Source organism: Nycticebus coucang, chromosome 11 (assembly GCF_027406575.1).
Source record: "Nycticebus coucang isolate mNycCou1 chromosome 11, mNycCou1.pri, whole genome shotgun sequence".
In the NCBI taxonomy this organism is placed as follows: domain Eukaryota; kingdom Metazoa; phylum Chordata; class Mammalia; order Primates; family Lorisidae; genus Nycticebus; species Nycticebus coucang.
The window spans coordinates 102,517,711-102,545,664 of NC_069790.1; the positions used below are offsets into that span (position 1 = coordinate 102,517,711).

Below are 27,954 nucleotides of genomic sequence, written 5' to 3' on the forward strand. Positions count from 1 at the left end.
AGAGGGTTGGCCTGTCTGTACTGACCAATCTTGGTTGCTTAATTTCATCATTTCCTCCAATTGGTTGATTGACCAGGTTTCAGGAATCTAGTGCTGAACCACCAGACACCAGTAGCTTTTTTGGATGGTGTTTTAGCACTTCATCTTTATCCAGCTGATGTGCTGAAAATTTGCAGTTGTCAAAAAGAATTCATTTTTCATCACATATAACAGTGTGGTCTAGAAATGGTTCAACTTTATGTCGTGACAGCAAAGAAAGGCAAACTTTGAAACAATTTGTCTTCTGATGCTTGTTTAATTCATGTAGAAACCATTATCCAGCTTCTTTACCTTGCTGATTTGTTTCAAATAGTCCAATATTGTTGGACTAGTAACGTCAAACCTTGCTGATAATTCACGTGTAGGTTGAGATGGATTTGCTTCCACTACAGCTTTCAGCTCATCATTATCCATCTTGATCTCAGGTCACCCACGTGGCTCATTTTCAAGATTAAAATCACCACAATATAACTTCTCAAACTATGGACATACTGTGCATTCATTAGCCACATTCTTCCCAAACACTTCATTGATATTTTGAGCTGTCTGTGCTGCATTGATTCCATAACAGAACTCATTCAAAAACAACAATAATTTTTTACTTTTCCATGGTTTCGCAGAAATTGCTCTAAAAATTTTTTTGAAATATAATCGAAAGCCAAAATACATGTTTGAAAGAAAGAGGATGTACCTTCACAATAAAAAAACCAGAAAAAAAGACATGTCAAAGTGAAATGTAAAAGATACCAACTGTTAAACTTGGTACTTAAGGAAACCAGACATTTCATACTTAATAACCTAAATGTAGTTTTCTAGTGAAGGCATCTGGTCTTGAAGTTACCTTTGTGGGGAGGTTTTTAACTACAAATTTAGTATTAAAAGGGCTATTTATATTTTATGTTTTCTTTTTGAGTGTGCATTGGCAGGTTATATCTTTTGAGGAATATGCCCATTTTATCTAAATTGATAAATTTATTGGTATAAAGTTGTTCATCATATTCCCTTGTTATTTTAATATCTTTATATCATGTCTTATTCCTGTTATTGATAGTCCTTGTCTTCCTTTTTCTCCTTTGCAGTCTGGCTAGAGGTCTGTCGGTTTCATTAAATATTTAAGGGACTAGCTCTTTGTTTCATTTTATTTTATTCTTTATTTTTGTTCTCCTAGTTCATTGACCTTATTCTTATATTTCCTTTCTTCCACTTAATTTGGGTTTAAGTTGTGGTTTAGTTTTTAGATTTTTTTTTTTGGTCGAGGCTGGGTTTGAACCCACCACTTCCATTATATGGTGCCGATGCCCTACTCCTTTGAGCCACAGGCGCTGCCCTCGTTTTCTTTAGTTCTTTAACATGAAAACCAAAGCCATTACTTTGAGATCCTTTTTTCTAACACAGTCATTTAGGGTTAAAATTTTTTCTGTATCTTACAAATTTTACTGTGCTGTGTTTTCCTCAGTTTAAATACTTAGAAGTAATAACACATTTTTTTTTCTTTCTACCCTTATACTCTTTTAATGTATTGGTTAAGCTGTGTCATATAAAGGTGAGGGAGGTAACAATAGTGGATATCTTTGTGTAGTTAGTGATCTCAAAAGAAATGCTTTGCTTATTGTCAAATAAGATTTGGGGTTTTCGCAGATCCCTAAGATCCCTAAATTGCTTCCCTAGATTGCTGAGAGTTTATATTAACAAATTAATATTGAACTTTATCACTTTTTTCTATTGTTTGCAGAATGATTTTTTTTTCTGCTTTATTCTGTTAATATACGAAAACAGAGTGATTGATTTTCTAATTCTAAAACAGCCTGGTATTCTTCAGATACACTTGTCACCTATTTCTTTTTGGTTTATCTTGGATTTAGATTGATTAATGTTTTGTTAGCATTCTTCTGGCTATTTATAATTTTTCATTCTCTTCTTCAGGTTTAGTATCAGTGATAATGTGATTTTCACATAGTGGGTTGAGAAGTTAACCTTTTGTTCCTGTTCTCTAAATACGTATTAAGATTTTAATTATTTTTTTCTTGCACACTTGATAGAACTTCCCAGTGAAGCTGTCTATGCTTGGAATTTGCTTGCTAGGAGTATTTTTTAACATGTCAGTTTAATTTCTTTAAATATTATAGGACTAATGAGGAGTGTTATTTATTTGGTTCAACTTTAGTAAGTTGTATTTTTCTAGGAATTATCTGTTTCATCTAAAATTTTAAACTGTGGACATTAAAGTATACCTAATAACCCCTTATTATCTGTTTAATATTTGTAGAATTTGTTGAGATGTTCCCTTTTCTGTGCCTTCTATTGTTTTTAATGAATCCTTATTACTCACCAAAAGTTTTTTCAAGTTCACTAGTCTTTTGATAGTACTAATTTTTGTTTTGTTGATCCTTTTTGTTATTTCCTGTGTTCTTAATTTTATACTCTTCATTTACTATTATCTTTTTTTCTCTTTTGGAATTAATTTGTTGTCTTTTTTATAACTTAGGGTGGTTGCTTAGCGCATTAATTTTTGGACTTTGAGAAATTTTCCCTTATATACATGTATTTAAAGATGTAAAATTCCCTTTATTTATTCTTTAGTTCTGTGAAATAGTTTTTGTTCAGTGCAGTATTTTCATTGTGAATTGAAATGTTCTTTTGTGAGCCATAGTCATATACAAATACAATTTTAAAGTAAGTTCTTTTTTTAGAGACAAGATCTTGCTCTGTCACCCAAGGTGCACAGTGGAAACGATCATAACTCATTGCAGCTTTGAACTCCTGGGCTCAAGCTATCCTTCTGCCTCAGCCTCCCAAGTAGCTGGGGCTGCAAGACGTGGACTGTACCACAACTGGCTAATGAAAAAAGTTTTTTTTTTTTTTTAAAGAGATGGAGTCTCACTACATTGCCCAGGCTGATCTCAAATTTCTGGGCTCAAGCAGTCCTCCCACCTCAGGCTCCCAAAGTGCTGGGATTATAGACGTGAGCCACCATGCCCAGCCCAGAAATGTAATTTTCAATTTACAAGTATGTGGAGATTTTCTCTGTATTTTCATTGTTACTGATTTCTGGCACAATCTCTTAGTGGTCAGAGTGTGTATGTGTGTAATCTCTGTGATTCCAGTCCTTTGAAATTTGATGAGACTTCCTGTATGGCTCATTTTGTCCAGTTTTTATAAATACATCATGTATACTTACTTGAACAGTGTGTATTTTTTAATTTGAAAATTATACTATATGTCACTTAGAGTTCTACCAATTTTGCTTTATATATTTTGATGCCATGGTTGTAAATAAATTTTCAATTCATTTTTAATTAAATCTTTTATTATGAAATGCCTTTTTCTCTACTAATGTTTTTGCCTTAAGATATAAATTATATTAAGACATCTTTCATTTGGTATTTGTGTGGCATATCTTTTTCCATCTTCTATTTCTAACCTTTCTGTATCCTTTTAAAAAAGGAACCCCCTGTAAATATAGTAAAGTTTTTAAAAATATCCAATAAAGCAGCCTTTGTTTGATGCAGGCATTTAAAATATCATATATTTTATGGATTGGATTACTGACAAATATATAGATTTAAACCTGCCATTTTAACTTTATATGCTTTGTCAATTCTGTTATCTCTTCTTAGTGATTGTTGTCTTTTACCTTTCTAAATTTTTTAATCTTGCCATGTTTTTCTTTCTATTTGTTGGCTATGTACGCTGTTATTTTATTTATGATTAGTTTAAAAATTACAAGTAGAAAGACTTAGTGAACTTCTAACTTCATTTACTCACCTTCCAACTCATATGCTCTACTGTTATTTATTTCGAGACCATATTCAAAGACCCCATAAAATATTATATCCTTATTTTAATATAGTCAGTATTCATTAGTGTTAACCAAATATTTATTGATTTTTCTTTTGCTCTTCATTTCTGTTGTATTTTTTATAATACATTTAGGATTGTAGTCCCTCTACTATAAGTACATACATCCTTTAGAATTCCACTTAAGACAATTCAACCCTCTCAGTTTTTGTTTGCCAGAAAACTTTTGTCTTTTTTTTTAGAAGGCCATTTTTGCTGGATATAGAATGCTAGATTGGCAATTATTTTCTTCAATTACATATGAATATCATTTTTCTATTATCCAGCTTCCATTGTTGCTATTCAAGTATGCTGTCATTTTCAACTGTCGTCCCTTTGAATGTAATCTTTTTTTTTCTTCTGGTTGTTTAAATATTTTATCTTAGTTTTATATTAGTTTGTAGTTACATTAATAGGGATGTCTACAGTTATACTGCTAAACTAATGTGGCTGTTCTGTTACTATTGTGTATTTTGGTTTTCTTTCAATTAAATGTACATTACCTTTGACTTTCATGTTCTCATTTATCCCCCTTTTTTTCCTTTTTTGAGATAGAGTTTTCTCATTCGGTAGCCCAGAGTAGAGTGCCGTAGCATCATCATATCTCACAGCAGACTCAAACTCTTGAGTTCAAGGGATCCTCTTGCCTCAGCCTCCCAAGTAGCTGAGACAACAGGCATCTGCCGTAATGCCCAGCTAGTTTTTCTGTTTTGTTTTGTTTTTCTTTTAAGTAGAGACAGGGTCTCTCTCTTGCTCAGGGTGGTCTCCAACTCCTGAGCTCAAGCAATCCACCTGCCTTGGCCTTCCAAAATGCTAAGATTATAGGGGTGAGCCACCACGCCCGGTCTCGTTTATCCTTTTACCTGCACATTTCTGTTTACTTTTTCAAGTTTATCTAATTTCTTTATCCAGGTTCCATTATTATGTTGTTTTTAGTATCTTCTCTCCCTCTTATACTTTGGCCTTCATTTCTGTGATATTTTCATTTTTTACTTCTTCTTTTCCCTCAAGCGAGATAATTCATGTTTTATTTTCTTTTGTTGTCTTCCCTTAGGACAACTCTGCTTTCCAACTTCTCATATTTCTAATCTGTGCTTATGTTTTATAGAAAATGTTTGCTTACCTAACTTTTTTGTATTCATGGAAAAGTATTGGGTCACTTTGATCTGTTGCTGGCTACATTTTCCTATTGATTAGATTCATTTGTCACTGTAACAAAAAATCCTTCTTTCTTTTCCTTATGTATCTTGGTATAATTCTTGGGTTGGTTATTTTTTATTATTAACCTTTGAGTGAGTGAGTTTTTCCTAACTATTTTAGGAAGTTCCTTGTGATTCATTATCTTAAGACTGTGTTCCAGGATACAAGAGTTTTCCTTTTGATACTTCTTTCTTATCTTAGGATTCTACTTCAATGTTTACAATGCTTATAATGCAAGATCTCTTTTTCTCCCATCTGACTGCCAGACTGTTTCTTGAAACATGGCTTTTTCCCATAATTTTTGCTCATTTATGCCTTCGTGCCTTTGTTTATGCTTTATTTTCTCTGTTCTTCCCTTTTCATCATTATTCACTTCCAGCTCATTTTTCAATGCCAGCTCTCAAGATGGCTTCTTTTGTTATTCCCTCACCCACTTGCCCCCTCTTCTCTTAACTCCTCTTTGCCTTAGTGCCATATTTCTCATTTTGTACATAAAAGATCCTTAGTTTCCTGCCAAGTATATTTCTGAACACTACCTCGTTATCATAATCATAACTAACATGTGTTTGAGAGCTTGACAATGTGCCATCTATTCTTCTAAGCCCTTTGTATGAATTTATTTAATTCTCATACCTACCTTCTAGGGTAAGTATTGTTATCCTCATTTAGTAAATGAGAATTATTAAGTAATTTGCCTAAGACAGCATAACAAGTAAGTAATAGAGCTAAGATTTGAACTCAGGTAGTCTAGCCCCAAAATCTATACTCTTTTTTTTTTTATAACATGATAAATATATATTATTTTATTTTTAATGAAAATCTATATATTTTTTATTGTTGGGGAATCATAGAGGGTAAAATGAGCTAGGTTAATTACTGTCCTAGTAAATATTTGCTAATTCAGTTCCCCAATATTAATTATTTTTCTTTTCAGAAGTTGAAAACATTATTCTTGAATAATCAAGATGGATTTTACACTCTACAAGTTATTTGCCTATAAATTCATTTCAAATTATTTCCTTTGTATGTCATCTCTGTTTTAAGTAAAATCAAATTTGATAGAAGTTTGGATATAGGCAGCAATACTATAGTCTATGGTTTATGATTCTGAATGAAGTTTGAAATATTTTTTGCCTTTTTTTTTTTGGAGACAAAGTCGCAAGTTGTTGCCCTGGGTAGAGTGCCGTGGCATTACAGCTCACAGCAACCTCAAACTCCTGGGCTTAAGTGATTCTCTTGCCTCAGCCTCCCAAGTAGCTAGGACTACAGGCGCCTGCCACACCACTCGGCTATTTTTTGGTTGTAGTTGTCATTGTTGTTTGGCGGGCTGGGGTGAATTCAAACCCGCCAGCTCTGGTGTATGCGGCTGGCACCTTAGCTGCTTGAGCTACAGGCGCCGAGCCTATTTTTGCTTTTTGGTTAAAAGCTTCCTGAATCTCATTTTAAATCATGTACTTTTTAAAGAGTATCTGTTATTGGGGCAGTGCCTGTGGCTCAAAGGAGTAGGGCGCCAGCCCCGTATACTGGAGGTGGCGGGTTTAAACCCGGCCCTTGCCAAAAACTGCAAAAAAAAAAAAAAAAAAAAAAAGTATCTGTTATTGGAGGAAAGAACAGCTTGTACCCAGTGAGAACGGTATGAAATGTGTTTGTATAGTGTAGTCATATAATCATAGAATAAAATGAAATTATATTGGACTTGAAGACTCTAGTTACATAGTTTGAAATTGTTAGCAACTAGTTCTTAGTGTGTTTTATTCTGAGTGATATTTTAATTTATTTTGGTCGGTTTTACTTTTATCACACTGGTCTGATATCCTGCTTTAGACTTTTGTAGAAAAATAAGACTCATAGAAATATTAGCAACTGCCTCACTTCCTTTTAAAACATAGAATTAATTTTTAAAACTCGTGTAGTTCACAGGCATTTTTAAATTCTTCATTTGTTAATTTGTTTCTGAGACTTTCAAAACAGTATAATGTCTATTGTCTTATTTTTATAGATGAGAATGTCACTATTGTTTCAATACAGTACCTAAGTTCTTTTACTGAATTATATAAAATATCTATAAGTGAGTACATAAAACAAAAGGCCTTCATAAGACTTAACAATTATAAGAAATATAGGGAACATGGTGAGATTATTTGGAGGACAGAGGTGTCATGAATTTATTTTTAGATTATGAAAGATTTAGGAAGTTCTTTTATATTAAAACTGGGTGTAATCCCACCAATCACGGTGGGTGCATCTTACAAGGGTATATGTGAAACTTAGTAAATGTAGAATGTAAATTGTCTTAACACAGTAACTAAGAAAATGCCAGGAAGGCTCTGTTAATCAGTGTGATGAAAATGTGTCAAATGGTCTATAAAACCAGTGTATGGTGCCCCATGATCGCATTAATGTACACAGCTATGATTTAATAAAAAATATATATGTTAAAACTGGATTACTAATGTATTTTTAAAAAAATCTCTACCCTTCCTTCATGTTTATAGTATTTTTGTTGATTGCCTCAAAGGATTTCCACCTTATATCTGTTTGGTTTCTGGACACTAAACTTCTTTTATTTAAAAAAAAAAAGCTTCTTTAGCATGTCTGTTGTGGATTTGAAACAGAATGTATTGTTTGCCAAACCTTTATAAACGTTTGTATTACTGTATTTTTTTTTGAAAGTGTAAAAGAACATTCTCAAGTGTGCTATTTTATCGATCAAATAGCTACTACATGTAACTTGCTATATAGATCTGATGTGGGCTCGGTGCCCATAGCACAGTAGTTATGGTGCCAGCCATGTACACTGAGGCTGGTGGGTTTGATCCTGGTTCGGGCCAGCTAAACAACAATGACAACTGCAACAAAAAATAGCCAGGTGTTGTGGTGGGCGCCTGTAGTCTCAGCTACTGGGAGGCTGAGGCAAGAGAATCACTTAGGCCCAGGAGTTTGGGTTGCTGTGAGCTGTGATGCTCTAGCATTCTACTGAGGGTGACATAGTGAGATTCTGTCTCCAAAAAAAAAAGAAAAGAAAAGATCTGATGTGGATTATTTATTGACAACCCAGTTTCCCGAGGGCCATAAAGTGAGACTCTGTCTCTACAAAAAAAAAAAAAAATAGAATAAATAAAGTGGAAATGATGTTTAATTTATCATCTTTCTTTGCAGAGTGTAACATAGTTTTTTATAAGGCTTTAAACAATATTTTTTGTTTGAGTAAGATGAAAGAGTATCAAGAGGATGAAAGAGTATCGAGAGGTTAAAAGAGTATCAAGAGGTTAATAATAGAGTTGGACAGGTGGGCATATGTGTGTACAGGGGTGTGAGAGAACTGAAATTCATATTTTTCACTCTTGTCTGTTATGTTAAGTCTGGTTTCTCTACAAGAAGAGGTGTTATGATTCGGTTTGGTTTTTGTTTTGTTTTATTAATAGAACAGCCAGCTTCTCAAAAGCTTACCATACCAGAACAACTTCTTATATGGAACCACTTCTACCTGACAGGAATGCTTTCAATAAGTGATCTGGAGAAGTGGCAAACTAGTGTTCTAGAGGAGAAATGAAATGTAAAAAGTAACCTTCGGTCATGGTAGTCAGTCTTATTTAAAAGAGAGATTACATTTTTTCTTTACATAGTAAATAATGTATTTTAACTTTTGGTTTTATTCATCTTTTTTATATTCGACTTGTTTAATATTATAATCAAATGATCTGGTATGGTAAGCTTTTTGTCCCAAAGTTTTGATTTTTTTCTATGTGTTTTTGAATAGGTAAAATTTGACATGTCTCGAAATTGCGGTATGTATGAATCTATATTGCTGGTTTATATTTGCTGTGGAGAGGTGAAAAGGATATGTATTTTGGAATTAGGCTTTCAGCTTGTTTGTTTAGAGTTCTTGGGTACATGTATGTTATTTAACTTCTCTGAGCCTGAATTTTCTTATCATTGCCATTATTAATAATGTCCATTGTGTGGATTTATTTTAAGGAGTAAATGAGTTAACCTGTAAGGTGTCATGAATTCAGTAGGTAATCAATAAAAGTCAAATTTTTCTTCCTTGGTGAGATCTTTTTTAAAAATACTTCCAGATTTAATAATGCTATATCTAAATAATTTTCTTAAAGTTTTCTAATCTCTACAGAAGAGTAGGAAGTATCAAAGGGAAATGTCAACTGTATGGCTAGGAAAGCACACTACCTCCCTGCATTTACACAAATTCTGAGCATTTATTATACCTGAGCATTTCTGGTCCTGTGCTGCTAACTATTCTGGATGTTAGTTTTATTTTGTCTAAAGTGAGATCATCATAATTTTTAGTAATTCTAGGTTTAGAATACATAATATTTGTATGTATTGTGTAAGATGTATAGAGTAACGTGGAATTCATGGTTGGTTGATCAGTGATCCAGTTTCTTTATCTCTCTTTGTTTTTGCTCTCATCATTATAGAATTGACTAAATTGGCTTTAGCAGTTGTGTGCATTGCATACAGATAAGAAAATGTCTTGAAGAGGAAAATAGATTTTTCTTTTGTGTATACTTGTTTAAAAGTAAAGAAGGATTGCCGAGAATTTCCTAGAAGATTTTTCATGTTTCATGAACTCAGCTCATTACTATTAAACTAATTTTTGTTGAAGAGCCTGGGGAGTAGGGGGTTGATAAATATTTGAGGTACAGTGGATGTATGGGAGGAAGACAAATCTCCATACCATTATAGTAATAATGGCATTATCATAACTCAACTGCAGCCTCAAACTCCTGGGTTCAAACGATCCTCTTGCCTCAGTCTCCTGACAAGCCTGGACTTATAGGCTCCTGCCACAAGGCCTGGCTGACATTTCTATTTTTATAGAGATGGGGTCTTGCTTTTGCTTAGGCTGATCTCAAACTCCTAAGCTCAAGCAATCCTCCTTCCTCAGCCTCCCATAGTGCTATGATTATAGGTCTGAACCACTGTGCCTGGCCATAATAACAAGTCTTAAGAAGTAGATTAAGGCTGGGCGCAGGTGGCTCATGCCTGTAATCCTAGCACTCTGGGAGGCCTAGGCTGGTGGATTGCCTGAGTTCACAGGTTCCAGACCAGCCTGTGCAAGAGTGAGACCCCACCCCTAAAAATAGCTGAGCATTGTGGGAAGCATCTGTACTCCCAGCTACTTGGGAGGCTGAGGCAAGAGAATCGCTTAAGCCCTAGAGTTTGATGTTGCTGTAAGGTATGATACCACAGCATTCTACCAAGGGTGACAAAGTGAGACTGTCTTAAAAAAAAAAAAAAAAGAAAAGGAAAGACGTTGATTACTAATTACCATTGAAAACAGATTGAGGAGTATGTAAAGCATTGTGGAACTTGAATCCTAACTCCACCACTTAAGACTTGTGTGGTTTTGTTTCTTTAATTTCTTTAAATTCCCATTTCCCTATCTGTAAAACAGAGATGATAATGCCTAGTTCATAGGGTTGTTTTTAGAATTAAGTAAAACAGTCTGGATTCTAACATTTGGTGAGTATTCAGTAAATATAGTTCTGATATTGCTGTTGTTGCTTCTATGTCAGTTTTGAGTACAAAACTGTATAACAAGGGAATCTATACTTCAAAGTGTTAGTTATTTCAATTTTCCTGAAGATGTACTATAAGGATCTAGACCAAAGTGGTGGGAGCTCCCATTTTCTTCACTAATCTTTTGTCCTAGTTTTGAAAGTACCAGGACAGAGCACTGTTGGTGGGAAGGAATTCAGATGCAATAATCCATTTCATCATAGGATGTGAAGATTAAACATTTTGTAGTTGAAAGAAAAATGAATGACAGGAGATCACAGAAGAATTAAGTGTAATCTTTCCAGTTTTTTTTTTTTTTTTTTGCAGTAACCACTTGTGCTACAGGCACCGAACCTATTTTATTTATTTTTATTTTCTACTGCTTCTGTTTTGCAGCTTTAAATTGTCCTATACCATTTTTCTTTGCCCAAATGATTTCCTTTCTTTCTTTCAAGGTTTCTGTTTAACTCTGTTAACGTCACATACTTGTCCCTTGAGTGCAGCAACGTCTTTGTATCTAATAGGTCCAATAATGATGGGAAACACAGTAACTTAAATATGAGCTGTCCCCAAGCAATTTCTTGACATGATTATGTCAACTGATACTTTACTATTTGTATCTGGAATAGAATGAAGTGAAACTGAAGTGATTTATATTTTAAGAAAAGAGCTGTTGTATTAGTAACATTATTAATTTCTCTTAATATAGGCATCTGCAGTTTAATCTTTTTGTCTATAATTAAAAGTGTAAGCTGGTTAAGTTGTAATTTCTTTCTCATTCTTTGGTATTTGCAGATGGCTTGTTCAATCAGTATATCAGTCAACAGGAATATAAACCACGATGGAGTCAAATTATTCCCAAAAGCACCAAAGGTAAGTCATACCCTCTTAAGCTGTGATGCTCTTTCTTTAATATCTCTGCCTTCAGTTTTCCTAAGATAGCTCCAATGTCATAGTACTGTGTTAATAACAAACAGGTGTTTAAAACAAGACATAGCCCAGCTGCTCAGGAGGCTGAGGCAAGAGAATCGCCTAAGCCCAAGAGCTGGAGGTTGTGGTGAGCCGTGTGAGGCCCCAGCACTCTACCGAGGGCAGTAAAGTGAGACTCTGTCTCTACAAAAAAAAAAAACCAAAAACACAAGACATAGATTCTTTAGGTGGCAGAGTTAGTTTAATATGTTAAATTTTCTTCTAAGGCTTTCTGTTTTACTGCCAAAACAAAAGGTTGGGTGGTTTTTACACAGAATTTCATCAGAAATTGCTCTTTTAGAGACATTGTGTAAAATTGTAGGCTCTGTTGTAATGTCATACATCTGTTCCTGAAAACTTTTTAAGTTCTGCAAAATTGCTAAGAAGGCTCATGAATAAAATAGAGAAGGAGCAGATCATTCTAAATCTATGGAGCTTTATAACTAGATGCTATGATAAAAACTAGTATAGTAATTCCAATAACAATAAGTACAAGGACAGTTAAATTTTTAAAGGTATTTATATTAAGTATCAAAGTGTATTTGGAGCTTTACACCGTGGGGCTCTTTCTTCCTTCTTTGAGATGTAGATTCTAGAGGGGATTTGCTGCTAATAAAGGTGGTTTGCATCAAAACTTAAAATCTAATCCAAAGTGTAGTCTTCTTCACTAATCCATTATTGTCATATAGGGGGAAGTTTTTGTTTGTCATCTCTTCATATACACTCGCTGCTTTGTCAGACAGTTAATGTAGTGGGAAGTATAGCAATTCTTTCATGCAAACTACTTGGCAATTCTATAGATATTCAGCTTTTCTCCATAAGGTCTTCATATATTGCTAAAGCCTTTTCTTTAGATGCGAGAAAGCTTTTTCCTGATAGTGTTAAACATTAATATACATGCAGCGGGAAATTGTTTATGAACCTCCATAATTTGTTACACAAACATCATTCTATTTTATCAGTCATGTATGGGGTAATTTTCTTCAAAGACGTACTTGTAACAAATCGATTGTAATTGTGTATTTGCTAATGGACCAAATACATAAAATGCATTTTATTGTAGTAAAAATGAATTTATTTTAGTGTTTTCTTAATCTGTTCTTAAAAGTGGCAATACTGACTACTGAGGAGAATAAAGAGGAAAAGGGCAAAACTTCAATGATAATGAGCTGCAGAATCTGAAAGCCTTAATTGTTAGACGGGAGCAAGAATAATTAGCTACTAAGTACAGTAGTAATGAAAAGCTTCAGTTTTGCATCTTATTTTTTGTATATAAGAACTGACCTTTGAGACATTTTCATAGCACCGCTGGGAAATTAGTATAAAATGGGATGTTCTTCTCAATTTTATATAGGACAAAGTTGATACAGGAAAACTTAGCAGAAGTAATATGTTTCAGTTAATGGATGTGTTATGAAGAAAACCTTAGGATTTCTGTAAGACATCAGAATCTTGTAGCCTATTGAACCATTGAAATGAGGTTACATATTTATTTGAGATGTGATATAAAGTAAGAGTAGATATAAATTGAATAATAGTTTTCTTCTTTAGAAGTTTAAAAAGTTACAATGATATTTCAATCTTCCTATAAAACTCTGTGATGGAAAGAAGAAGAAAATGTAAATGTTACATTTTCTCAGTACTCAAATAAAATAGCTGGTAAATTAAGTAGGAACTGACTTTTGGAACATTGGCACAAAATTAAGGAAATTGTCTGAATATGAAACTTGATAGCATCTTATTTTTCAGTAACTAGTTTTATGAATTGCTCATTATACTAATAAACTATGCTTTGAATATAGACACAGGATCTAATTTTGCACTTGTGTTCACTTTCATTTTGGCACCCTAATTAGAGATTTTTGTTTTATGTATTTCAAGTTCAACACCTTAACCTATTTTAATGTTTTTAATATCCTCTGTCTTTGCTGATTTATGGCATTGATCATAAATAAATTGAAAATACCTTCCAATTTTGCATTAATGTTCTGAAAACACTTGGAAAAATAGAGCTGGTTATTATAAACATAGACTTACATCATACTGTTCTTTTCATGAGTCCTTTTACTAATTATGTGTGGTTATTTTTACTGCTTATTACAGACTTATGAATGAAGTTACTCTGGATTTGCAGTTGTTCTTTGTTATTTCTTTAAAAGAAAATATTATTTCTACTTCAGGTGATGGAGAAGATAACCGACCAGGAATGAGAGGAGGCCATCAGATGGTTATTGATGTTCAAACAGGTGAATAATACTTGCAATAGAAAGCACAATCTTTAAAAACTAATGCATTTTTCTTTGAAATTTCGACAAATTTATATAACCTGAAGAATATCAAATTATTGAAGAATTTTGATATTTATGTTTGTTTTAATCACCTGGCTTTAATTGCCTCACTCTGTAAGTAATTTGAAGTATAAATTATAATAAAAAGCTGTTTAATATGCAAAAAAAAAAAACTAATGCATTTTTAATATCAGGTGTGAATGCATTTCTTTCCATTCATTAAAAAGGTTAAATGCTACTGGCCAAGTAGCAAAGAAAATAAGCAATTAATTACAGTATAACCTAAATCAGGCAGTAGCAAGTGAGAGAGGAGAGGCTGCTGCACAAATAAAATTCATTTGATTAAAAGAAATGCAATGTGCATCCCTGTGTGTGTGTAGAAAATTGGAATATTTCTGGATTTTCAGTGCGTTTATACTTTACTACAGTTAAGTAGGAATTATTGGAATAAAAGAATTCATATATATTTTTAGAGGGGGAAGATATGAAATTAGGTAGCTAAGTGTTCGTAGGTCCATTAATTAGTGAACACTGTTCTTAAGCCTATAAATAATTTGTTTTAAATTTTTAATTTTATTATGTGGCTTGGTACATTTTTTTTTTTTTTAGATTTCTAAACCTAGGACAATTTCAATACCATTATATTTAGAGGTTAATGCCAACATTATAATAGGTCTCAAATTAGCTTCTTGAAAAGCAAATAATACCAAGAATCTAGGATAATTGTATTTTATTACTTGAGTTTAGTGCAGAATGCCTGTGTCTACCCAAGTAATATTTTATATTTTCTAAGAGTTATAAATACTTAATTCTGACTCATAGTGCTTCAGGAATAAAAAAATTGCTTTTGTAGATTTGTATTATAAAATAGTGAAGTATAAAAGTAGTTGCAGTGTGGATACTAAATCTTCTTGTAATTGAATATATTATAAAGTTTTATAACTTTATTATAAATTATAATTTATGAGTAATAAATTATAATTTTTCAGTTAGAATTAATTGCTAAGTTTGAATAGTGACCTCTGAACTGGTTTAAGAGTGTAATCAGGATCTCTTTGGAAAGCATTCATTTCAAGGTATAGGAATTTGCTTTCCTAATCTTGGCCCTTCTCTTCAGATGCCCTCCTACCCTACAGAAATAGGTTTGAATCAGATACTGCGTTTTAGAAATATTTTTTTCTGCCCAAGAGTCTAATATCCGTATTTTTATTTATTACAGAGCCAGATTTATATACAGTTTTTTATCCAGAAAAGTTAAATAATTGATGAAAATAGACAGAAATATTTGTGTTTTATAGATTCCCTATAGTAGCTTTTCTCCTTTTTGAATATAGAGTGGAATTTATAATGTCTTTCTTTTTGTCCCTCAATACTATAAGCTCTTTAAAAAACTTTGCTAATAAAATACTAAAGGAGAGTATTTATTTGAAAAGGTCCTTTATTTTCTAAGCTAAATGCATTTTCTTTAAATGTGAGAGTAATATGGTTTACTTTAATATTTAAAGCTCTCCTTATCTGGGGGCAAATGGAAGTTTCATAGTACTATTGTGTTGATTTTTTGACTAATATGGGACATAGGAACATATGTGATAGGTCAAGTACACTTATAAGAAAAGAGAAGAAATTTTTCCTCTTTTTTATAATCCATGAAATTTGAAGATGGAAAATTAAAAGATTTAAATGATAGGCAAGTGTTATGACAGCTTTTAGCATGAGGAAAGTCACTGCGGATTAAAATTTGTCTTTCCAGGTCAGAGATCCTTGAAGTGGAATACTTAAAGTAGAATGACAAAAGTTTAAAGATTTTTCTATAATGTCTTTGTTTTATGAATTAGGGACAGGATTTCAGTAAACTTTTGGTGGTGAGACTTACTTCAACTTTTTAAGAAAAATTTCAAAGAGTAAAAGGGTTGTTTGAGTAACATAGTTGTTTGATTTACTTTTTACTTTAGAAATAATAATTACAATAAAGCATAATAAGAATGAGCATTACACTCATAGAATTTTATTGCAGTTGGGATCTTTAAAGGAGTAATCTCTCTCTCTTTTTTTTTTTTTTTTTTTATTTTTGAGACCGAGTCTTACTATGTCACCCTTGGTAGAGTGCTATGGCGTCACAGCTCACAGCAACCTCAAACTCTTGCACTCAAGTGGTTCTCTTGCCTCAGCCTCCCAATTACCTGGGACTACAGGTGCCTGCCACAACGCCCGGCTATTTTTTGGTTGCAGTTGTCACTGTTGTTTAGCAGCCCGAGCCAGGCTGGAATCCGCCAGCCTCCATGTTTGTGGCTGGTGCCCTACTCACTGAGCACAGGAATAATCTCTTTTTGATAGCTCCTGCGAATTTATTATATTAGCAAAAGTCTGTAATGAAAAATTGGCCTATATTCACACTTCAGTATTGACACTAGTTTATAGAAAGTAATAGAAGTACCTGAGAAATATATTTTTATGTAGATATTTCTATCATAGAAAACTTAAGAGACTTATCCTGTTAGTAGAGGAATTTTAATTTAGAGCCATTATTGTATGTATTCTCAGTGCTTTAGGCTCATGAGTGCTGACAACTAGATTTTTCAGCCTTTAAAAGAAACCAAAAACTTAAGTGTATAGCTATATAATCACGGGTAGGCACTTAATATAAAGTTGTTCATAATTCAGCTCAAGTACTCACAATGTTCATTATGTTACCATTGCTGCTTATAGAGTAGAAACTGTATCAACTATATATCAGTGTTGAGGTCAAAAAGATTTAACCCAGGCCAGGAGCAGTGGCTCACGCCTGTAATCCTAACACTCTGGAAGGCTGAGATAGATGGATCTCCTGAGCTCAGGAGTTTGAGACCAGCCTGAGCAGGACCAAGAGCCTGTCTCTACTAAAAATAGAAAACTAGCCAGGCATAGTGGTGCAGGCCTGTAGTCCCATCTACTCAGGGGGCTGAGGCAAGAGGATTGCTCAAGCCCAAGAGTTTGAGGTTGATATGAGCTATGATGCCATAGCACTCTACCCAGGGCAACCGAGTGAGACTTTATCCAACTTGCCCCTTCCCCTCCCCCAAATTAAAAAAACAGTTTAAAACATTTTCAAAAACAGTGTTGAGGGTAAAAATAACTCATCTATAATCCCATTCTAAAAAAAAAAAAAAATTTAGTATATTTGTTTCACTTTACATATATTATCCTAATTGGTGTTTTAGAAAGGAAGAGGAGGGCGGTGCCTGTGGCTCAGTGAGTAGGGCGCCGGCCCCATATGCCGAGGGTGATAGGTTCAAACCCAGCCCCGGCCAAACTGCAACAACAACAACAACAAAAAAAAGCCGGGTGCTGTGGCAGGCGCCTGTACTCCCAGCTACTTGGGAGGCTGAGGCAAGAGAATCGCTTAAGCTCAGGAGCTGGAGGTTGCTGTGAGCTGTGTGATGCCACGGTACTCTACCAAGGGCCATAAAGTGAGACTCTGTCTCTACAAAATAAAAAAAAGAAAGGAAGAGGAACCATAAATAATATATTTTTAAGAAAAAAAAGACATTAAAATGCATTTAAGAATTTTGTTGATAAAGATCATGTAGGTTTAGTAAAGAATGACTTCCGAGTGGCACCTGTGGCTCAGCAGAGTAGAGCGCCAGCCCCATATGCCAGAGGTGGTGGGTTCAAACCCAGCCCCGGCCAAAAACTGAAAGAATGACTTCCTCTAAGTATAATTTTCATCTGGAAGTTTCATCTTAGTTGTTACCTAAGTAGTTTAAGCCTCGTCATTATTTTAAGTGTGCATTTTGAAGGTTTCTAGAACAGGAGTCTTCATCTGTTCAAGATAGATGCAACATTTTGTCTATCTGCACATTTTTTCTGAGAAAAGAATCTGTGGCATCAGATTATCAAAGAGACTGCTAAATCAAAAAATTAAGAATACTACAGTGAAACTTCATAAAGTTCACTTTAGCTTTTTAAATGTGGCTTGCTTTTTTTTTTTTTTTTTTTTTACTTTTACTTTTTTAGGGACAGGATCTCACTGTGTTGCTCAGGCTGGGGTATGGTGGCCTAATCATAGTTCACTGTAACCTTTAATTCCTGGGCTCAAGCAATCCTCCTGTCTCAGCCCCCCAAGTAGCTGGGACTAAAGGCGCATACTACTATATCCAGCTAATTTTTTTTTTTTTATTTTTTGTAGAGACAAATTCTTGCTGTTTGGCCAGGCGGGTCTTGAACTCATGGTCTCAAGTGATCCTCCTGCCTTGGCCTCCTAGATCTAACGCTAGAATTACAGGCTTGAACCCACCATGCCTGGTCTGTGACCTTGTATTTTAAAGCATTTGTTACTGCCTTGTTTCTCATATACTTTGTTTTCTTAGATTTTAAGAATTTAATAGTACTTAAATTTTAAATTCCTTTTTAGTCTATAGTTTTTTTACACCTTGCTACCTTTTTTAAGGATAGAGGGACCATGAGGAAAAGCGTATAGCAGTAGTATATTTTGCTATTTAATTTTCAAAGCTTTCTTCTACCCTCAGGAAATCCATCAGGGGTGTTCAGCCTTTTGGCTTCTCTGCCACATACTGGAAGAATTGTCATGGGCCATGCATTAAGTACACAAACACTAAAGAAAGCAGAGAAAAAAAGTCCATATTTTTGTGTATCCGCCACCACAGATCAGCAAAGAAGTCCTCACATATTCCATGTGCGGCCTGTGAGGTGCAGGATAGACACCCGTGACTAGTGGAGAAAGAATGTAGTAGTTGTCTTACTGGATCTGGTTGTCAGGTTTTTTTGTTTTGTTTTGTTTTTTGCGATATTTGGCCAGGGCTGGGTTTGAACCCGCTACCTCTGGCATATGGGGCCAGCACCCTACTCCTTTGAGCCACAGGCACCGCCCTGGTTGTCAGTTTTATTGATTATAATTCCTATACCTGGCACCTTTCCGCTTAAGATTCTTTACTGTGAATGAGGTTTCAACTCAGTGTAAAATAAAGTGAACAGAAATAAAGAAACCACATGTCTGTTTTATTTCCTTGTGGAAGTCTGATGTATCGGGCTCTTCCTTGTTGTGTAACTCACATTTTGCAAACCTACAGTACAAGCCTTCCTCTTCACCCCTACTCAGAATAGATACTAAGATTCAGGCAAAGCCCCAATCAATATTTGGTATCTACAAAGGAAGTTGATGGAGAGCTGTCACCTAGAAGAGCCCTTCTCTGTAAATCTGAACCTTTTAAACTATTCTATATCTAATATGTTAAAAAGTGCTTTAATTTTTTTACCTGTGGTGCCACATAGGGTTTTCCTTGGTATTCCCCAAAGAAAGTTTTGAAGGAAGTGAGTAAACCTGGAATTTGATTGTTGAATACACACGTTATTAGAAGTATATTCATATTAGCTATATTTCTGAGGTGACATGCCTCTTTTTCTTTCATATAATTATTAGAAAGGAAATCTGAAATGCAGACTTAATTAAGAGTACAAAGGCATAGTCCTAAAATGCAACCTTTTAGCAAGGAAAGTATATGTCGAATTCACTGAAAAGATCAGTCTGTAGATAGTTTTGTAGTTATAGTTTTATGTAAGAATACAGCTCTATTTAAAGTGAGGCAGATGTATCCAGTTGATAATCTGCTGGGTCATGATAGTTCAAGGGAGTGGTTTAAGAAGGGGAGAGTAAAGAGTGTATAAAGTCTTTCCCCTTACAATTTACTCCTATCTTCAAAAATTTTCAGGTCAGTTTAAGGTCTTACTGAACTGCACTTTCAGAAGGATTTAAACTCTTCATCTAAATGTCCAAAGCAATGTTAGTTTATAGTTTACACATTCTACAAAGTGGAAAAACTGATTTAATTACGAAAATAGTGTGCCCTCTTGTGGAGGATTATGCAATCCACGCAGTCTTTTTTACTCCTAAAAATCAGAGTAGAATGACAGCTAGTACAGGGAAGCATTTAAAAAGCCTGTTTCATTGTGCTACATGCTGTGAAGACACTGATGTCTTTACATGTTGGTTTTATGTTTCTACTTTGTATTTAGCACATATAAGATATTTAGATTGGTACTACCAGCAGTAAGTAGCCTTGAGGGTTTATTTGGTATAATACCAAATTGGTACATATACAAAGAATATGGTTGAATTTTGGGTTTTGTGGCCTGAGGAGTGATTGATTAATTGGTGGCCTATTGGCTCAGTGTTTTAGAATGAAATTTGACATTTTGAAGACAGGCTATTATTGACCACTTTACCTCTAATCCCTCTCATTCCCTGGCTCTTCCTTTTGAGTCAGTCCTATATGCTACAAGTTCAGATCTGACCTTGTCACACCTCTGCTCAAGACTTCTGTGGCTTCTCCATCTTTGTATGGAGTCAAGGTCAAAGTCCTTATCATTTAACCCCTTCTGTGACCCTGTTTTGTTAACCTCATCTCCATCTACTACCCATGTGTTTTTTTAAATCAAATGATGCATGTATTCATGACACCGTTTAACCATTTTATATGCATTGTTTGACTTAGTTCTCACAGTAGCTTTATGAGGTGGGTACTGTATCTCATTTTATAGATTAGGAATTTGCTTATGGTTATACAGCTGTGACGATAGAGCCAGGATTGTAGCCAAGATCTGCCTGACTTCAGACAACATGTCTTTTAACACTTTTGATGTGTTTTTTGCTGTCTTGTTATTCTTTTATTCTTCTTGAAAAGTCTTCTTTTCTGTCTTTCATCCTGCATACCAGAACACAAAGCCATCTTACAATGCATAGGTTAAATACACTGTCACCACAAAACCTTTTCTGAGTCCTGTCATCCAGGTATACCCCTTTCCCTTTTTGAACCCTTGTGGTGCGTTTTGTCTTTCTTGTGGCAGTCTGCCTTGCAGTACGGTGATTTATACACCTGTTTTATATTCTTATCTAGATATAAACTCCTTGAAGACAGGAATTATGTCTTTTTTCTTTTTATTCTCTAAAGTGCTTTGCCAGTTTAGAGCACTATTCAAAAAGTACTGAATAAGCATTCCCCTAAGTGCTGGGGAAAACATAGCTATTATAGCCTGTGGTCTATTAAGAAAAAAAGTAGAATAAGGGTTGTTCCTTGAAGAGCCTTGAACCACTTCAGGATGTATGTGAGTAAAAGAACTTTGTAAGCATGAGAATGGACTTCCGATAAACTAGTCTACTACCCTGCTGTAAATATTTATGCTTTTTCCTTTCTCTTCTCTACTTCTTTGCTTCTCACTACAGTTCTCTGTTTCCATAATTTTTAAATGTCTTTGATATCCTTTATGCATTAAATAATACTTGTGTTGGTATTTGTTTCTAGATAGTATTCATCTTTGAATGACTTAAATAATTAGATGATTTAACTTAAAAATTTTGATTACGTGTTTTCATTCAGATACGTCAAAAGGTTCAGTTTCATTTGATTCACTTAATTTTACTATTACGCTTTAGCTGGGACCACAGAGCTCTCATGGATAGAAATGACATCTTGGCTTACTTCCACTGGGCTGCTTACTCTGTGCCAGATTTTATTTTGCTCAGCTATCAATGAGGCTGTTGTGGAAATGTGGGTTTTCTTTGCTGTGAGAATTTATGCATACAAAGAGACCTGCTTTTCAAAAAGAACATTGAGAACCCAGAGCCCAAGAGGAAGGGTTATTAAAGTTAATGAACCAGGGTAACCTTATCCAGAGGGTGCCCAGAAACAAAAGGTCAATTGCTATTGCTATTTTAGTTATATACCTCCTCCCTCTTTAGTTTTAGAATTTAACAGGGTTAATTGCCCTTATAGCGAGGCCTTGACAAATACTTTTAAAGCAAAATGAAAATTCTTTAATGTTTTTTCATGTAAAATTATGTGTCTAGGCATTATTGTATGCCCTTTTGGAAACAGAATGCTGTTTAACTAATGATAATGGATTATTTCATAGTTCTGTTTGTAAAACAGTTTTTAGTAGTTTAAAATAATTGCCATTATTTCACATTTATACAGCGCCAGCAATGTTTTAGGTACTGAATTAGACATATAATAAGACATTGTAATATTGTTTATTGTATCTGTGGTATTTAGCAACTACAAAGTGTTTTTAATTTTCCTGCATGTTAAAGGTAGAAATGCTGTTCATCTTTGACAGCCTTTGGAATGTTTTCATGTAACTCATATCTAAGAACCTCTTAATTCTGAGAGTTTTGCAAGTGAGAAAACTAAGACCCAAGGAAGTTAAATGACCTATCCTTGATCACCCAGTTGGCACTTGCTCCAGGTGGCTGTTCTCATCCAGAAAGCGCTAAAGCATTGTTTTGATTTCTACAGATTATAAAGGGATAGAGACATTTAGAAAATTCACTTAAGGTTTGAAAATTATAGAATATAAGACAAAAATCTTACAGAAGACAGCCCAACTCAGTGAATGGGAAGTGGTTTCTTAAACAGTGTTACAGTATTTCCAAGTGCACTTTCAATTCATGGTGGAACAAAATGTAAATGCTAGCCGCCATATGTAAAGGCCCAGGGCATGTCAGTTAGTGAATAGATGGCTATACTGTTTTCCTGTCGTGTTTTATTTAACTTTGAACAACAAATCGGTGGTCTTATGTAACCAGCAGGCATAAGACACAGGTACAAAGGGGGAAAATATTTGAAGAAAGGAAAAGAACTATTTAAAGGCATTATCTATGATACACAACATTATGTATAAAGATCCAGGAAGTCAGCTTTTTCACAGTGATAAAGCCCATGAATATAATGGATATTTCAGAATCAGAATAAACTAAATTGCCAGGAGTACCTAGAATAATTTAAAGGTAACTTTCTGAGGAATTAAATCTACCACAATATATTTGGAAACATTCCCCCCAGTTTCCATGGGAATACCAAAGCTATATAACATTTTATTTTTAAGATTTCTAACCTTAACTTACAGCTAGGTTTTACTATTGCTTTTGATATTACAGTAAAGAAATGACATGTTTAATGTGACTTTCTGTGTTTTCAGAAATAGCTAGTAGTCTTTATACTTTTACACAATATATTCCTCTGGGGGTTCTATTTATTACAATCAGAGAAAAAATTCCACAGGTCTTCAAGTGGTTAGAAAGTGGGTATATTGTTAAGAATCTGATAAATGTAAACTTTTCATGGCCTAACATCTCCTAAATGGGGTTCTGATTCAGATTTATCTGGGATAATTTTAAAAATCACATCCTCTTTTTTACCTACTAAGACCTATGGAATCAGAGTCCTGGGGCTCACCTGCTTGTCATCTATATTTTTATAAATCTCTCAAAATAGTGATCTGCAGCAACATTTTTAGGAGTATGTGTTTAAAGGCAGTACTAGGCTACTATGTATTTTGGAGAGTTACTACTTTTAAAAACTTCTTTTAAAATTTATTTAGATGTACCTTCTTAAATGACCTTAGAAACAACTGGCTAAGTCTGGGTACTTATTTTGTCCTTATGTTCATTTTTTTACACATATTTTTCTGATTTTCACAGAGACTGTTTATTTGTTTGGTGGCTGGGACGGAACACAAGATCTTGCTGACTTCTGGGCATACAGTGTGAAGGACAACCAGTGGACATGTATCTCTAGAGACACTGAGAAAGAGGCAAGTTCTCAGATTTTTCATACGTCTATATAACAATGGGTCTGTGCACTTCTTTTTCTGCATAATTTTATTTTTCTCTGTTGTCTATTAGCAGTGATAGCAAAAGAACTTGTGGTAAAGAAGTTTAAGTACTCTTGAATTTCAGCTTCTATACCTGGCTCTTCAACTACTGGCATAAAAATGGGTGTTTTATATCATTTAGTTTTTAAAGTATTTTAGCCCAGAAATGTAACTGTATATCTATATTTTTTTCTTATGTCCTTGTCACCTCTGTTTTTATTTTTAGCATTCATCTTACTTTTTTTTTCCCTCTGGAAGAACATGCTTTTGATGTTCTGGTCCCTCACTATTTTAGTGCAATAGAATGCAATAGATAAGTGGAACGAGGACTAACACTATTAGTTTTCAGAAATACATACATTTTATTTTTAATTAAAATTGTATATATGATTCATGAATAAGATGAATAGAGAGTAAGATGACCTGGGTTTATGGCTTTGAATTAATGAGTGTGTGATTATAGTGCACTGGGGTAAAGCAAATGTCAGTTCATTTATTTTTTCAAATCTTTATAAATTTGAAGATTTACCCTCCATTTAAGTTGTTTCAGATTATGAATGGAAAAATAAACTATAACAAAACAGTAGAAGCCACAAATGAAAAGAAGGAAAAGCATAATTCAAAATCCACTGATTTTGATCTAGAAAGTCTATTTCAAAAGATCTGGGGCTGTGTCTTCAATTCTAGGAAACTGGATTCTTGTTTTCTGTGGAACTGTGTTCCAGGAATTAATCATTTAGGTAGTTTTTATTTATTTATTTATTCATTTTTGGCCGGGGCTGGATTTGAACCCACCACCTCTGGTATATGGGGCCGGCGCCCTACTCATTTGAGCCATAGGTGCTGCCCAGTAGTTTTTATTTTTTTAAAAAGATCTGGAAATTCTTATGTCTTTTTCTTAGTCCTTGTAAAAGTACTTAAAAATGGCCTTCTCTTTTCAGTATTGAAGTACTTTTTTCTGAAGTGATTATTTCTATCTTCCCCCAAAATGCAGATCTAAAAAAAAATACCTGACTTATTTCTACTAAACTATTTTAAATCTAGGTTGATAACATCCACAATTACTCTTCACTAAAGCTAGGATTAATCCTTAAATCTTCCCTTTTCATCACTAAATGTATCTAATTAGTGCCTAAGTTCCAATAGTTCTAGCATCCATTACAACATTCCAAATGTCATTTCCTCTCTATTCCTTTTGGCAGTAATTTCTGCTTTATAGTTTATTATACTTTTGTGTCTCCATTGTTAATCCGCGGATCTAGTCTCCATTCATCAAACACGTTCTTTAAAAATAGACTTGTGATACCTCTGCTTAAACCGTATGGTTAGAGTCATTTCCTGTTTCAGTTATCTTTTGTATTCCATTACATAACAAACACATAAAACTTCAGTGGCGTATAGTAATAAGCATTTCTTTACTCATGAATCTCCATTTTGGCTGGGTCGTTCTTTTGGTTTTGGCTGGACTTAATTTGTTTAGGAGTCAACTGCCTATTGGCTAGTTGAGGATGGCTTCTTCTACATAGTTGCTCACCTTCCTGTAGGCTCTGGGGGCTTGTTCTCATGGCAGGGACAGTGCTGCAAAGTAAACATGAGCAGTTCCCTCAAATTTGTTCTTGTACCAATGGCAAAAAGAAGCCAGGTAACCAAGTCCAGAATCATTGGTAGGCATAGATATGGGGAATTGAGAAGTAGAACAGCAGTAATAAAATAATGATAAAGCAATTTATTTACCTCAATTCTGTTGGCTTAGAGTAAAAACCTCAAGATTTCTTATAAAGACTTGGTCCCCAGCTACCTTTCTAGTCTTGTCTTCTGGCTTTATGTGCCAGCCATACTTATAGATGCTGAAATTATTCAACTTTCTCACTATGTCTTTAGGCAATGTTGTTTTTCCCGTTTGGGACTAACAGAGGATCTCTCCACTATGTTTTACCTAGTAAATACCTACTTACTCTTTAAATCTCCATACTAACTTCACTTTCTCTGTGAAGCCTTTCTTGACCTCTTCCAGCCAAATTAAAAGGTTCCTTTGGTATGCTCAGTTTACCCCTGCTAGTACTTGAATGGGTTTGGGTAATAACTTATATTCCTGTTTCCCTATCTTGACACCAAATTCCTTAAAGGCATAAATCATACTCTTTAAAATTTATTTATTTTAAGGATGTGACACATGTGTTTACTCTTTGGTGAGTAGATAAGGTAAGTTAATGCTGAAAAAAGGCAAGGAAATGGTAAAATACAAAATTCAGGAGAATGGCCACTTTGGTGTGGGTGTAATTTAGAGGGGATTTCAAAGGTAAAGTTAATGCTTTGCTTCTGAAGCTCATCATGGGTAGGTAACTATTCATCCTATTTTTATATCATGTACATATGTTATAAGTAATATTTAGAATGCAGTTTTTTAAAACTAATGTTGAAAAAATATAGAGATCATTTTGGTGAGAACACTTTGTTTCTGTTATTTTGTAGTCAACCAGTAGAGGTAAGTGAAGTGGTGACTTAGAATAGAGGAAGGTTTCTTATAGTTTATTGTTACTGTCTTCATATGGATACCAAAAAACCTTTTGTTGATCTGCCTGTGAATGGAGTGTTAATATATGGCACTAGCATAAATGCTTATTCCTTTGAAAATTGAATAGTTAAGTATTTCACATATTTAATTTTATTTTCTATATCAGTGAGTACAAGTTATTGTTGGATAATACTCCAGGGCGTGTATTTAAGTAGCATGATATGCCATTAAAAAGCAAGATTAATTTAATTTACTTAAGTTAGTGTCTAATAGCACATTTAGGAGATAGAAAAGATAAGAGAATGGCTCAGCCCTTAAAGAGAATAAGTATTGTATGTGTTCTTATAGATATACAAGTAGGTCTTTATAGGTTCAAAATAAAAGCATTGATCTTTAATGAAGAAGGCGATTTTTATTAGCTTCAATCCAATTCCTATATTCTTTTTTAAGGCTATTAATATAAAAATTCAGTATTTTGTACTATGGTTGTAAGCTATAATTATTAATGAAAATGAAATTTACACCTCAATGAATCCCCAACAACAACAACAACAAAGCCTTTCAGCTGGAGATGCCACCTTCCAGTAATTCACCAAAATGACAAAATGACAAACACAAAGGGAAAGAGGAGAGGCACCTGATGCATGTTCTCTAGCCCTTTTAGAAAACATGGAGTTGGGCGGCGCCTGTGGCTCAGTCGGTAAGGCGCCGGACCTATATACCGAGGGTGGCGGGTTCAAACCCGGCCCCGGCTGAACTGCAAACCAAAAAATAGCTGGGCGTTGTGGCAGGCGCCTGTAGTCCCAGCTTCTCGGGAGGCTGAGGCAAGAGAATCGTTTCAGCCCAGGAGTTGGAGGTTGCTGTGAGCTGTGTGATGCCACGGCACTCTACCAAGGGCCATAAAGTGAGACTCTGTCTCTACAAAAAAAAAAAAAAAACAAAAACAAAAACATGGAGTTGTTCCTTTGGCCACATATACACAAATTTACAAGAAAAGTGATATTGGAGACATCAAGGGAATGGTACTGTTGAAAAAGGCATGCCACACAAATGTTACCATGGCAAAACTAGAAGAGTCTACAGTGTTACCCAGCATGCTGTTGGCATTGTTGTAAACAAACAAGTTAAGGGCAAGAGGATTAATGTTCGTATTGAGCATATTAAGCACTGTAAGAGCTGAGATAGCTTCCTGAAACGTGAAGGAAAAAGATCAGAAAAAGAAGAGAAAGGTACCTGGGTTCAACTGAAGCGCCAGCCTGTGCCTCCCAGAGAAGCCCACTTTGTAAGAACTAACGGAAAGGAGCCTGAGCTCCTGGAACCCATTCCCTATGAATTCATGGCATCATAAGCATATAACATAGCACACAGGAGTAACAGTGGACTCATGTTTTTAGGTGCAAGAACCTACTTATTCCCCATGAGCTCATGGCATAATAGGTGTACAGCATAGCACACAGGATACCAATAGACCCCATGTAACAGTGATATAAAGTGCTGGAACCTATTTCCCATGAATTCAAAAGTCAATCAACACTTTATCACATTCAATGGCAAGGTGCCTCCCTGAGCTACTGGAACCTCTTCCCTATGAATTCATGGCATGGTAGATAAAAATAATAGCGTAAAAATGTTTCTTGTTCACTCACTAAAAGTGTGATGTTTTTCCCCCAAAGAAGTATTAAAGCAAATTTTAATGTGTCCTAAAAAGAAGAAGAAAAAGAAACCAGAAGAAAAAAAATTTTATCTATAGAGGAACAATGATAAGAATCACATAGGACTTTCCTGTGGAAACTATGGAGCAAAAAGAATGGAATGAAATATTTACAGTGTTGAAGGAAAAAACAAAACAAAAAACTCCACCAAACTAGAATTTGTATCCTGAGTGAAAACTATGCTTCACAAGTGTGGGAGTGACAAAGACGTTTTCACACTAACAAG

General features: G+C 34.5%; 1 protein-coding gene across 4 annotated transcripts in view; it reads left to right on the forward strand.

Annotated features, from left to right (window-relative positions):
* MKLN1 (muskelin 1) overlaps positions 1–27,954 on the forward strand; it is a 365,625-nt gene that overhangs the window by 243,274 nt on the left and 94,397 nt on the right. For all 4 annotated transcript variants that reach the window (XM_053609581.1, XM_053609579.1, XM_053609580.1 and 1 more), the window contains 3 exons: positions 11,395–11,472; positions 13,749–13,814; positions 23,329–23,441. In XM_053609581.1, the coding sequence (XP_053465556.1) occupies positions 11,395–11,472; positions 13,749–13,814; positions 23,329–23,441 (257 nt within the window). The remainder of the gene's footprint in view (positions 1–11,394; positions 11,473–13,748; positions 13,815–23,328; positions 23,442–27,954) is intronic.